The sequence below is a fragment of the Engraulis encrasicolus genome, chromosome 19, assembly GCF_034702125.1.
Source record: "Engraulis encrasicolus isolate BLACKSEA-1 chromosome 19, IST_EnEncr_1.0, whole genome shotgun sequence".
NCBI classification, from domain to species: domain Eukaryota; kingdom Metazoa; phylum Chordata; class Actinopteri; order Clupeiformes; family Engraulidae; genus Engraulis; species Engraulis encrasicolus.
Genome location: NC_085875.1, coordinates 3,862,471 through 3,876,237, shown reverse-complemented (window position 1 = coordinate 3,876,237; position 13,767 = coordinate 3,862,471). Strand labels below are relative to the sequence as shown.

The window sequence follows — 13,767 nt, the reverse complement described above, 5'->3', positions numbered from 1 at the left end:
CTGTCATAGCAATGTTGTAATGATGTAGTTGAGTATTTTCAGCAAAAAGTGAATAGGCCCGCCGGCGACCCCATCTGCAGTAAGAGGCTACAGGGGTTGTGGCACAGACCTATGGGGCATTCTACGTTTCCAGGGCGCTTTTGGCAAAAAGATGACAATTATCAGTATTTTTTTTTCAAATAAATGACCTAGATGTTTCCATAGTGTATACATTTAAGTTTCCAAACAAACAAATTGCCAAGCTTAATCTTAAATCATTTCATAAATACTCTTATGAAAGCGAACATTTGCTTATTTTGTCAACAGTGTTATGGACAACTACTATGTCATTTCAAACATATATCAAAATACTACAGAGTTGAAACAACATACGTTTGAAAGTGCTTATGTCCCTTACCAATAATGTTGTCATTAATCTGTGCAACTGATATAGAAAATGTGGTTGTTGAGCTTCATAAGTAGGATTTTATGATTCACTGTGATACAGACTGACACATTTTTCATTATAAATCCCTGTAACGTCTGATTTGAATTTAGTCACCCTCCTTACACAAGACTTCCCTCTCCAGAGATAATCCCTAGTGTCTGTTCATAGGATTTTTCCAACACATAAGGGATCAATAGCACAAAAACACTTTCAAAACAGTCAACTGTGTTACTCAACTGTGTTACGGTCAACAGTGCAGGGGAACAAGTCGGCACTTTTTTAGGAGAAAAAACAGAGCAGACAAACCCATCTCCCTAGAACACTAATTATTTTGTTTGTTTATCTATCAATATGGAGATATAGTCCTCCTCAACTGTCACAGCTGATGCGTAACACCATTGACGGTAACACAGCTTGACATTTCAGCCATTTTCATGGTGTTGTGCTAACTGAGGACCTCAGAAGTGCCACCACAACACCTTAATCAATTAATGTATTTGTATACTATATCTGTGTTTTTCTACATGTTATTTCTAATTCAGATTCTTATGAATATGTTGATAACACAGTTGACAGGCAGTTTTCCCGCTATGGGAACATGACAAAGAATGGATTAAATTATAGAGCTTGAAAGTCCCGCCCCTTAGTTCCGCATTTCACAGGACCTAAGCTGACCATCTAACAACATGGTAGTGAGTACATATTTTCTGATCTCAGTCATTGTATGCGCTGGGCTACAAATATGCTGTTTAAGAGGCTAGATAAAGATTATCCATGCAGAGGTATCAATGTTTTGTTCCGAGGCCGTCTGCATGAAAAATGTGAAGAAACACAGCTTTTTAAAAAGTTAAAAAATTAAACAAAAATATGACAACAACATATATGGAGCTCGTTGCACAACTTGAAGGGGATCAAAATATCATTTTAATACCGACATTGGATTACATGCTACGATTTTCGGCTAAAAACGCCGTTGAGGTCCCATGAAAATGGGGGAAGTGACGTCACTTTCAAGCTCTATGGAAGAATGGAGCTCAAAACTTACCAAAAAGTATTCCCATATCCTGCCAAAGAGGATATGACATCACGTGATGATATTCATATGGCCTAATGGTGCATTCCCCAGGGCTGGGAGATGGGATGTTTCTGACCTCCTACTTGCTGAAATGCATTGGAACGCCTGTTGAAGCGGGATGTTCAAGTCGCCAGCTGGGGCAAAAGCGAAGCAAACCGACTTCGCCCCATTGACTATCGTGATGTCATCACAGCAATGGCAGCGCACAGTGTTAGGAATAGTTTATGTTGCACATCACCATTCTATGGACAAATAAAGTTGATTCAGACAGGTTAACGGTTGCAAAACAGCCTGTTAACTTTTCTTACAGTAGGTGTAGTTATATTGACATTTCGTCTTTCAAAGATGAAATGCGGCTAAATGAAAATAACGCATGATGTTGTTTACATTGCTGACATCTTTGAGAAGTGGATATGTAGTTTTTGTCCCTCCATGTTTGTAGTTTGTTTGACTTGCTGGTTGGAACGCTTTCAAGTGGGAGGTAGCTGCCTCCTTGTTGCCTACTAGGAAGCTCCTACCTCTGGGGAATGCACCATAAGACGAAACCCTTACTGATTTATGGAGGGGGTTTCAGACCGTGACACGGTTAACACAGTTTTCGTGGACACACTCAAAATGGCAAATTTCATAATGGAAAGCACAATGGTCTTTCTGACAGTTTTGTCATATTGTGATGATTACTGTGTGAATCAACATTTGCAATCGTCTTGGGCAAAACAAGTTTCTTTACATGCTAATATGAAGACTGAATCTGACATTTGGAAAACAGGACGGCATGAAAATGCCCAAAACCAGTATTAAATATTCATTCTTGCTGAGGGAAATAATGTTATGTCTTGACTGTTTGTAGTCTATGACAGATAAATGTGTGCTAATGTCCAAAACATCATTGGATGCAGTTAATAGTTAGTGGAATTGGCAAATAAAGTCAATGGACCTAAAAGCACACACGAATCGTAGAATGACCCATGTGCTAGTGTTGTACTTACACCATGAATTTACTTTTACTTTTGACACCTTTGAATATGTAGCAATCATTAACGAGATGAGCTGAGAAATTATTGGCTGAGATGAGAAGAAGAAGGAAGACTAGGTGGTGCCAGAAATTATAAAATGTCTGAAAATCAGGTGGGCCTACCTAAAAAAAAACAAAAAAACGAATGCCCTGTTGTTATTACTAAAACAGTCAATGGCATTTACTGAGCGTGTACTGTAGGCCTATAGGTTTTAGTGCTAATATTATAACCTAGTAGGCCTATGTTGGAACCTGTAGGCCTACTGTCATGCTGTACTGAAAACAAATTACACCTGCTTTGCAGAGGGATAATAAACCATTAATTAATTAACTCATTCATTCATTCATTCATTCATTCTGATTGGGTCAGCATGATTGACAAGTGCCCATCAGAGTTTGCAGACAGTAGGCTACACTACGTGTGTAAAGTGTCTGTGGAATGAAAAACACTACTATGCGAGGTGCGGCCTCCTTCTTGAAACATTGAATTTAAAATTTGGGCCAGGACCCTCAGAGGTTTAAATAATTAAGAGTGACGCCTGCTCCGAGAAGAAAACAGACAGTACACTACGCTTCAAAGACAAAGGACCATAACAAACCATGAAATTGAAACGGAGAGAAACACCTTCATAAAATCTGCTTGCATTGTGCTTTCATTGTTAAAGGGACACTGTGCAGGAAATGGTCAAAAGAGGTACTGCAACTATGCTGCTAATTGAAACTGAAAAAACAAATATTTTCTAGTATGGTCCAAGTACAGTCACTTTTGCAGCTAAAAATGGCTATTTTTGGAAATTCAAAATGGCGGACCATGGAGAAGATCCCCATTTTCATGTATGAAAAGTGCAATTTTTCCACTCATAATGAATACTTAGAATTTGATGCTGGTGGTAAGTATTCATGAAAAAGGCAACATTAGTGAATGGGCAGCATGAATTCTGGAAATAAACAACTAAAAATCTCACACAGTGTCCCTTTAAAAGAAGTTACACCAGAGACTTTACGTGGTCATTGACACTGATAAGCCACCACTCAGCATCACAGTAATGGGTGTGGAAATAAGGCTGACAAAGAAAACACAGGCTGTAAGTGAAGGCATGTCATATCCCCTCCAGTCAGATAAAGTTGCTTCCCATCAGGCAGGATATTCCGGCAGGCTCTCATCATTCCAAAAGTTAATTTCCACTGGCAAAGCACATAATAAATTCTGAAGAACTGAACTTGTGAGCTGCCCAGCCTTGTTTGTTTAGTCCAGTCCAATTTTCATCAATGACCACCTCTGCTGCAGTGTGGGAAACCACCCTGGTGTCACACCAGGTCAAACACACAGACAGAGGGTGCATCCCAATATGTGTCCTTGCCTCCTCCACTTGTGCTTGTCTCCTCGTCACGCCTCCTGGCCCCTCCTCCGTGGAGAAAACGATAAAGTTTCCCAGCTGTCAGCCTAGCCACAACAACTTTTGAGGGACTGTTTTTCATTCACCATCCCAATTGCAAATGAGAAAAAGACTTTACAATTGAGCTTTTGCAAGATATTGAAATATAATGCTGTTGTCAGTGATGTCATCATGACGAGAAGCAAGTGGAGGAGGCAAGTGGAGGAGGCAAGGTCGCATATTGGGATGCACCCAGACAGACAGACACGCACGCACGCACGCACGCACGCACTGGTGGGGTTGCGGTAACACCTGACTTTTATTTTAAAAGAACTAGTGCGGCTGGCTTCACGCCACTAAGAGGAAGAGGCGGAGTTACGGAAGTAGAAGCTACGTGTGCTTAACCCAGAGCTGTTGTAGATAAAAACCAAACGCTTATTTGTACAAGGAGTGTTGCTAACAAACTTCGATTTGAGGCAAAGCAAACCAGAAGGAATATGGTGCTGTTGGAAAACGATGCGGTAAGACAACAGCACTGCTACGTACTAGCTATATTTGTGTCCCCCCCTGACAGACCATGTTAAACAGCCCACGACTCTTTAGGCACTTGCTACCCAACTGCGAATCACAGCTACGCCGATGCTAGCTAACGATTGACGAGTGAAATGCTAACGCACGGCATGTCATATTCCTTTTTGAAGAAGAAGAACCAAAGAAGAATAGCATTTCTAATGGTTGCCTGTAACTGGTCTTTAGGAGTACCGACTGGATGCAAAAAACACCCAGTTGGGGGTTGGGCGGTGACAACCTGGGTGGAAAATGGTAAACAGTAGCTGGTCAACAAGCTAACTGGAAACCTACATGCTTGAAGCACTGGTTTAAAGTAATGCCACTTCAGTGGCATTTCACTAGCAGAAGTCATCTGATTGGACTAGTAGGGCCAATATTGTTGAAATGGATGTCAGCTGCTAGGCTACTGCAGTTAGGTTTCCATATCGCTGGAACACATGCCCTGCCACAAAATGACCGTTCACACTAAAAGACCCATATCAGTGATGTAAACGTAGGACGTGTAATTTTCTATTCTGTCTCTTCTGTATATTGCGTGACATATGTAATAATTGCTTGGTCTTCTTGCTGTCTTAACCCAAAACCCCCGAAATGAAGGACGTGTCATTTTCTCTTCTGTCTCTTCTGTATATTGCATGACATTTGTAATAATGTCTTGGTCTTCTTTCTGTCTTATCCCAACACCCCGACCCCCCAATGCCCCCCAGTTTCTTACAGAGCTGACACGACTATTTCAGAAATGCAGAACGACCGGCAGTGTCGTCATCACTTTAAAGAAATGTGAGTTGGAATTGTCATTATCTCTGCACTGACCTCAAATCATTAATGATGAGCTATTGTGAGAGTATTTATCTCTACAGTTAATCAATGTTGACCTGAGCATCTAACTTTTTACACCCCCACCCCAAACACACACACACACACACACACACACGGCAGATGATGGTAGAACGAAACCTGTCCCGAGAAAAGGCCATACGGACACATTTGACCCAGCAGACAACAAATGCCTACTGAGGGCCTCCGATGGCAAGAGGAAAATAAGCACAGTGGTAAGTCTCTTGATGGCCTGCCTTTCATGCTACAGTTTGCTGTGAGGTTTTGAAAGAAAATTAATTATTAACTTGGTTGGCACAGGTTCACAAGGGATGTCGGCCCATACCTCCATTGCAAATTGCTCTATACCTAGCTGGTTCAAATTGCATGACTTCTGAGCATGGACCTTCATTTTCAGCACCTGCCATGTTATGTTCTCTTAGTTACTACTTACGACCTGAGTGGAGGGTGGCTATTTAATTCAACTGAATAAACAGTTAAAACACTTAAATAATAAATGAAATGACAGCACAGCAAACTTAACGTCCTCTCAGGCTTTACAGAACATCAATCTATAGAATGTTACACAGGCACGAGTAATCAATCACCCAGGCGGCGATGGTAACTACTTGTAGACAAACATAATAGAACACAGAGTGTCTATTCTGAATCCACCACATGCCACAGATTCTCGATAGGACTGAGGGCTGTAGTGTTTCAGTATCCTTGCAGAGCGACCTAGACCCACCTCATTTGGAGTTCAGTTGTGAGGGCTCACCATCACATTTGGCTTTGAGGCCATCATCATAGTAAAACTCCTTTACTAAAAGCAGCGTATCAGAGCCTGACTGAGGATTTCCTTTGAACATTTGAAAGCTAAAGATGAGTTTTAAGTCTGTGCTTTGGTCTGAAGAGGTTACTTTGGACCTGTTTGGGCATGTAGATGTTGTTGCTTAATGGAGAAAAGGAGAGGCCTTAAACCTTGAACACTGTTACCACAGTTAAAAGGACACAAGGTTGAATTAAAAGGTTAATTCATTATTGTCCCAAGTTGGCTGATGCTTAAATGAGTCAAAAGTAAGTGAATGGTGACTCTCCCAACCACTTTCGTGGTCCACTGTCAGAATTCCCGACGTGTGACTTCTGGCTGACGGAGTCGAACGAGCGTCATGTGAAAAAACTACTCACTTTACGACGTGCCACAGAAGGCAAGATTATCATTTGTATTCATTGTTGGTACTCTGGGATGAAAACATTCACACCGCAAAGGGAGTTTAACAGTAGCCTGGGAGTACCCATGCTGCCTTGCGCTTTCTTTTCGAACTGCTGGACACACTTGTGATTTAGTCTGGCGTTTGCCGCCAGACAAGTTTAACAGCATTATTTAATGACCATGTAGATTTTGAGACGGGCATGCCGCGGGCACCACGCAAACTCGGCCAAACTGCGGAGAGTGACTTTAAAGGGACACTGTGTGAGATTTTTAGTTGTTTATTCCCAGAATTCATGCTGCCCATTCACTAATGTTACCTTTTTCATGAATACTTACCACCAGCATCAAATTCTAAGTTTTCATTATGACGGGAAAAATTGCACTTTTCATACATGAAAAAGGGGATCTTCTCCATGGTCCGCCATTTTGAATTTCCAGAAATAGCCATTTTTAGCTGTAAAACTGACTGTACTTGGGCCATACTAAAAAATATTAGTTTATTTCTTAGTAAACTTTCATGAAAAGATAAAATTTGGCAATAGGCAACCCGGTTTCAATGGGAAGCATAGTTGCAGTACCTTTTTTGACCAGTTCCTGCACAGTGTCCCTTTTAAGAATAATAACAAAAACTCTGTTTTAACTGAGAAATATAGAACTTTTTTGTCCTCTACTGTATCCTGAGCTGCTGTGTAGTTCATGTTGTTTTTGAAATGTTGTGAGAAGGCTGCTGATATGTGAAGTAGCCTAATTATCTCACTGGCTTGTTTCCCAGGTCAGCACCAAAGAGGTTATCAAGTTTCAGATGGTGAGTACTCCACTTTTTCCCAGTTGGGTTTCCTCCATTTTGACAGTTGTGTCTGTATATACTGCATGTTGAAATTGACCTAAATTCTCAAAGCGCATGGAAGTTCTTGTGCTCAAGCACAACCCTTCAGTTGTCCAGGTGTAGGTGTAAGGGAGGAAAACTTCATCAATATTTAAAGTTCATTACACACTGCACAGTGGATACGGTTATTTTTTCTCTTTATTTTTTTGGTGTGATTCGCCCAGTGCATCCAAACAATAAAGAAAAAAAGAACAGCATCCAGTAATGAACTTATCATATTGGCCTAAATTCTGCTCTATAGGCCTATTACTACATTTATCTACACAATGCACATATTTGCTCACTTTGACATCCTGGGGCCTGTACTACGAACGGAGTTCAACCTACCCAGGGTTATTGCAAAAGTTCAAAGATCCATGCACAGCTTCTAAGAATAAAAGAGCATAAAGTCAAACAAGTGTGCGGTAAACTTTTTCCTTTTGAACTACCCAGGGTTAACTTTTTAAACCAGGGTCGACAAAAACAGGCTAGCTTGATTGGTGCTAACCCATTCTACAGCACTGACTTAATTGTTGGTTTGTTTGCCCCGAGTTGCCTAAACTGGGGCTAGTTTCTCGAAAGCTTAGTTGCTAACTTACTTAGCAACTAACGACTCAGGTGCGACAAAACTGTTTCTGGAACACTTCGTTTGGACTTACGAAGTGCCAATGTTTACAAGTAATGTAGTTAGTCGTTCGTCCGGTGCTGAAGCAAACGACTCAGGTGTTGCTGCAAAATGAAGTAGGGGCTGTTCGTCAGTACCACTGTCGGATTTGGAACGAATCGCATGGTTAGCTAGTTCACCTTTGTTTTGGGAAGCACGTCACTCTTGCTCGTGGTTTTGGGGCTGGTTCAGGCACAGTTCAAGCAACATCGATCGATTACTGCCACTAAGTGCACAAGCCTCTGACCCATACTACACCAAATGTCTAGTCATGTTACGAACAGGGCTGAAAAAAACACACCAACACAGTGTTCAAATATAGAAAAAATATTGTCCAAATATGGATATAGTAGAAAATTCCATATTCCACAATCGTGCTTCACGAGCTCCGATCAATCAAAGCGGCGCCAATAAAAGAACCCTGTTTGATTACCATCGGGATTTGAACCCACACCAAAAGCAGCATCTCGCATGAATGCAAAATATGTAACCACTCACCTATCTCCACACATGACGGAATGAATAGTATATTTTGATTAAACTCCAATAAGCATAGGCTACATGGAAATAGGCCACATGTAGTGGTCATTACGAAATGCGTTGTTCACTAATTAAAAAAAGGTCACCAGTGTGTTGTGATCCTTCTCGTTTTCCTTGCATTGGAGGCTATGCCTTGATCTACAAGAACTCCAAACTACATCATAGACTACAACAAGTTCAAAAATGGACATTATGCAACTGCATAGCCTGTTGGAATAGTGCGTAATGGAAAGGCACTCGGAAAGGCAAGTGTGATGACAAGAACTGGACACTTCTTCGCATTAGTTCTTATTTCATAGTATTCATATTTTTCTTTTCATTTAAATTCTACTATTGTAATATAAGCCTGTCACAAGCAGCCGGCCAATAGGCTACTGTTAAAACAAATGTTTCAGCAGTGAGCACACTCCAAATAGCGCCATGGCCCATGGCGCACAAAGTGTCCGTCATGTAGTGCAGTCAGGGGGATCAGAAAACAACACAGCGCATCGTGTCCTTATTTCTCTCTGTGTGTAAATTGGGCCATCGTTTTGTGTCTTTGTAAAATGCAGGTGAAAAGCAGTTAGTTACTTGGCCTTAATGTGACTGCGTGTGTGGCTGCGAGGCAAATAGTCGGATGCCACAGTTCCACACGCGCACACAACAGCACGCATGGATCGGCCACTTTACGCACAGAGAGAGAGGGTGGATAAACAGTTGCACAGAGGAATAGGCATCTTTGCATAATGTATCTTACTGAGGGAATCGAAATCTTGTCACATACACTGAAAACGCAGCAGTGTTTATGCCTTCGCGCTTACCATTCACCGCCCATTGCTCTTCAGTCATTGATGGCGATAGTGATGTGTAGGCCGACATTTGGTTACTGCATTTAATGGGGTGGATTTTGGGGATATGATTGTGTTGACAGGTCTTTTCCGACGTTGAAGGACTTTGAATGTACCATGTTTACAGACATTGACGGCTCCTTCCATAGGACTACTACTTCATCCATCCTTCCATCCCTTCCTGTGCGTCTTTATGTACAACGGCAATAATGGCAGTTCCACCTTAGCTTACGTTGCGCGTAAAGACGTGCAGACTGGAAAATGACATAAACATCCTGATATGTTTTATTAATTCTCGAGCGTAATTTCAGTTATCATTTCAAGCAGCATATTCTGTCCAATATGCGTGGCCATGACCTGTTGAAAATGTTGCGTTGCCTATGAGCGTGAGAATGACTTGCCGTTCTTAAAAAAAGATGTGATTGGTGGTGGTTATTATCAGAGATGTGGACTTGTGACTTGTGACTTGGACTGACTTGTGACTTGAATCACAAATGACTCGACTTGAGACTTGACTTGCCAATATTAGGAATGACTTGTGACTTGACTCGACTTGTACGCTATTGACTTGAGACTTGACTCGACTTGACAGTTTTAGCTTGCAATGACTTGCAATAGTGCTCCAAGTCAATGAATATATATATATTTTTGCTTTTGTGCGTGAAAAAAATGTATGAAAGAAAGAAAAAATAAACGATTTACCTTTAACCATAGTCACAAACCATGCTAAAAAAATATGATCAATTGTGGGTTGCATGGTCACCCAAAAAAACCATGAAAGCTTGTCTACAGCTGTGGTGTAATGGTTAGGGAGTTGGGCTGATGATCACAGAGTTGCAGGATCAAATCCCACCCCTCGGCCTACCTCTCCCTACATCTCCATCCATGACTGAAGTGCCCTTGAGCAAGGCACCTAACCCCACATTGCTCCAAGCACTTATAAACCGTGGTAAAACCATGGTTCAATTTATACTTAAACCTAGTAAAACCGAAAACCAATGCCGAACCATGGTCAAAAAACTGAAATCATGGTATAACATGGTCGATTTTCGTAAGGGACATGACTGGCGAAGGGGGACATGCAAAGCAGTGTGGAGAGGTAATGAATTTATGACCAAAGGTAATTGTCAATATTGCACATAGAATACAAGGTGACTTGTTAAGGACTTGGAAAAAATAAGACTTGGACTTGACTTGGCTTTGGCACGACTTGGACTTGGACTTGACTTGGTCAAATGTGTCGTAACTTGTGACTTGACTCGGACTTGATTGGAAGGACTTGAGACTTACTTGCGACTTGCAAATTAGTGACTTGGTCCCATCTCTGGTTATTATAGGCTAGGCTACTTTATTCACCGTGGACTGAGCTCACGCCACCAATAAGGAAGCAGCAATCGTGTATGATATTCCAACATTTTAACCACTCACCCACCAACTGTGCTTCCAAATTCGTGGTAGGTTCGGCCTATACAATATTAATCCAAACATTAGGCCTAGGCCTATACAAAATGTAAGTAAAAAAAATAATGCATGATGGATTGTAATGTCGCATTTGATAACTGTGGTTGAAGTGGTGAATTCGGGGACATGATTGTGTTGACAAAGATTTGTGGACTTTTGATAGGGATGTAGGCTAATTACTGCATTTGACAGGCACTGTGGTAGCGTCACTGCTTTGCGATAAATGCACCCGAGCTGAGGCGAGACACTCGGAGCATTTCCGACAACTTCATCTGACTTACTTTGTACCTACATCGGACCACATTTTACTGGGCGAGAATGCACAACCTTTATTCAAACAGTTTAGTATATTAGATGAGTAAATTAGCATAAATTGACTATGAACCAAGATTACTTTAAATACTGCAATCATGTGGAGCCACTTTGTCACATTTCTAACTTAAATCCTGGAAGTGTGCTTGCTAATACTGCACAATTTAATTCTCATTATGTGCAGAAACGCTGCATGCTTATTAATATTAATAATTTATTGTGTGTATAATGTATAAATAAATGAGAAATGCAATGTTTGTAAATAAACTACTTAAATTACATTTTGACTGTCTTTGTGATTGCAGGCGTACTCCAACTTGCTACGAGCGCACATTGATGGGCTGAAGAAAAAAGATAAGAAGAGTAAAGGAAAGAAGACCAAAGCCACGCAGTGAATCCCCACCGCCTGTAGTGTTACATGTAGGGAGTAATTCAGTTTCAAACTGAATAGCGGCAGTATTCGGGTTAAAACGAGCTCCGGCATATTCAGGTTACATGTGTGCTCGTGACTCGTGCGTAATAGAACATTGCCAATATTCCGTCTAAAATCAGACTATTTCCTGCATGTGACTGCAGTTGCTGGCTTTGGTATACATACTGGTGAACCTGCCAGTGCCATTTTTTTTTCTCGTTTTCATCGCCCTTTTTTCATTAGTTTTCTTGTCCGTCATCTCCCAGGGATCTTGCCATGTACCACTTTTTCCTTGCCATGTGATTACAAAAGAACAAATCACTTTCCCAAAAACATTTTCGTATGCGGTGCTCCCTTTGCAATATATCACATTACTAAAGGTTTATATATACAATAACTTTATAGGCCTACGTACTTTTCTCTCTCCGCACATGCAAATAAATTGCTTGCACAGAGTGCATGTGCGTGGTAAAATAGCGTACATATGAACTTTTAGTTATGTGAGACCTATTTCCGATATATTGCCAAAAAGGCAACTCATACTCAAAGCAGTACTTCAAGCCTAAGTAGTACTAAAAGTTTTTGGGAAACGCAGCCCAGATCATTGATAGCTGTGGCCCTGGGTGCTCACCGAATCATGCCTGCATTTTGAACGCCAGAACTGTGACATGACTGTGGTCAGTCCTGCTAATGTTCTAGTTCCAGTTCCATGTTCTTGAATCTGTATTCTTACTGGAGGAAAGGTGCCACATCAATCTGGAGTGGTCAGACGGATGGTTTTTTTTTAATTTTTTTAAAAATATTTTTTCTTATCTTTTTGGAGCCAGCAGCATACATCACTCTTTCTTTTTATGTTTTTTTTTCTTTTTCTTATTTATAATTTTAAAGAAATCCAGAGTCTCTTTTTTTGTAATGTCCTTATGGGTTTTTATGTCCTTTTGTTTTTTTAATTGCTGTCAAAAGCTCAGATATAGATAATCCACATAACATTATTTATAAGGAGTTCTTTTCCCTTCTGTGGTGTAAACATGTGCCTTACACCAATTCTACCCTTTGCTCCCAAATCCATGCTCTTTGGGAAAGAAGGGTTTGGACTGTTGCTGAACGACTGAAGGAAAGCGAAAAGGAGAGTAATATGATTTGGTAGTTATTGGATGAAGCATGGTTTCTGTCTTGGATCAGGGCTGAATGCCTGTGCATTTTGTGACCATTTTTTGTTTTGTTTAAACAAGCAGTGCAACTCCTCTGCAGGCCTGACCATGAACTGCTGTACGGGAGGGAAGGTCTGCATATGTGTTTTACCCTTCGTGTAGGGTCATCATCTAAAAGAAACAAATTAGAGGCTATATAATTCTTACGTAATTTAGGGCCGATGAGGGATAACTTGGTTTGTATTTTGGTTTTCATAGGTTAAATCAATAAATAAATGCACTGTATTCATCTGTAACCCCATGCCTGGTGTCTCCTCTGATTCGCTGAATATGAACACCCTTATTTTGTCTTATCGTAAAATACTTGTTTCATGACTCAATCGCAGAGTAGCAACATTTGTTTTCCTACATATATGCAGACTTGTGACTGCTTTCCAGACCAAATGTCTTGCAGTAGGGTTATATACTTGTATTTTAATAAACTGAAGTGTAAAAAGTGGTGTGCAAAAGTCTGGGCACCTTCCAAGTAGTTTTGCATTTATCACCATCCAGCTGCAGCACAAACTTTTGCAACAGTTGTTTTCAAATGTAAAGACACAATTTCTGGTACTTGACAACACAATTCTGAAAACATCTCACCCATTTACCAAAGTCATGAACCAATGTCAGTGAAAATCATTTCAGTCCTAAAACACACATTTCCAAAACACTGCACATTACAACACACAATTCTCTGGATTTGACACAATTTGCTTTGGCCTTGGTTTTCTGAGGGAACACTCATTCAAAATATTAAAATCGGTTGCCATACCAGGTGCCCATCTCATGGGCAAACTCATGGGCATACCCGTTTACAATCCGCAGTCACAATAAAGGCAAACATTACAATGATATTGATGAAGACATGTGGATGCAAGCCCGCAAAATCATGGTTCCAGAGTGGAGTGGCCAGCACAATTCCCAGACCTTAATCCCATAGAAACTTGTTGGCTGACATAAAAAACTGCTGTTCTTGTGGCAACAGACCTCTCTCTCTCTCTCTC

General features: G+C 40.8%; 1 protein-coding gene across 1 annotated transcript; it reads left to right on the top strand.

The window, feature by feature from the left end:
- Positions 1 to 4,251: 4,251 nt before the first annotated feature.
- srp14 (signal recognition particle 14) lies at positions 4,252 to 13,077 on the top strand. The gene is made up of 5 exons (XM_063183464.1): positions 4,252 to 4,414; positions 5,171 to 5,243; positions 5,403 to 5,515; positions 7,265 to 7,297; positions 11,467 to 13,077. Exons 1-5 carry the CDS (start codon positions 4,391 to 4,393, stop codon positions 11,554 to 11,556), a joined length of 333 nt encoding a protein of 110 aa, XP_063039534.1. The 5' UTR covers positions 4,252 to 4,390; the 3' UTR covers positions 11,557 to 13,077.
- Positions 13,078 to 13,767: the final 690 nt, after the last annotated feature.

Excerpts from the sequence above, each read along its gene's own strand:
- srp14 (XM_063183464.1), top strand. The coding sequence starts at position 4,391 with ATGGTGCTGTTGGAAAACGATGCG. Across the intron at positions 4,415-5,170 it reads TGCTGTTGGAAAACGATGCG|TTTCTTACAGAGCTGACACG; the intron begins GTAAGACAACAG and ends AATGCCCCCCAG. Across the intron at positions 5,244-5,402 it reads CGTCATCACTTTAAAGAAAT|ATGATGGTAGAACGAAACCT; the intron begins GTGAGTTGGAAT and ends CACACACGGCAG.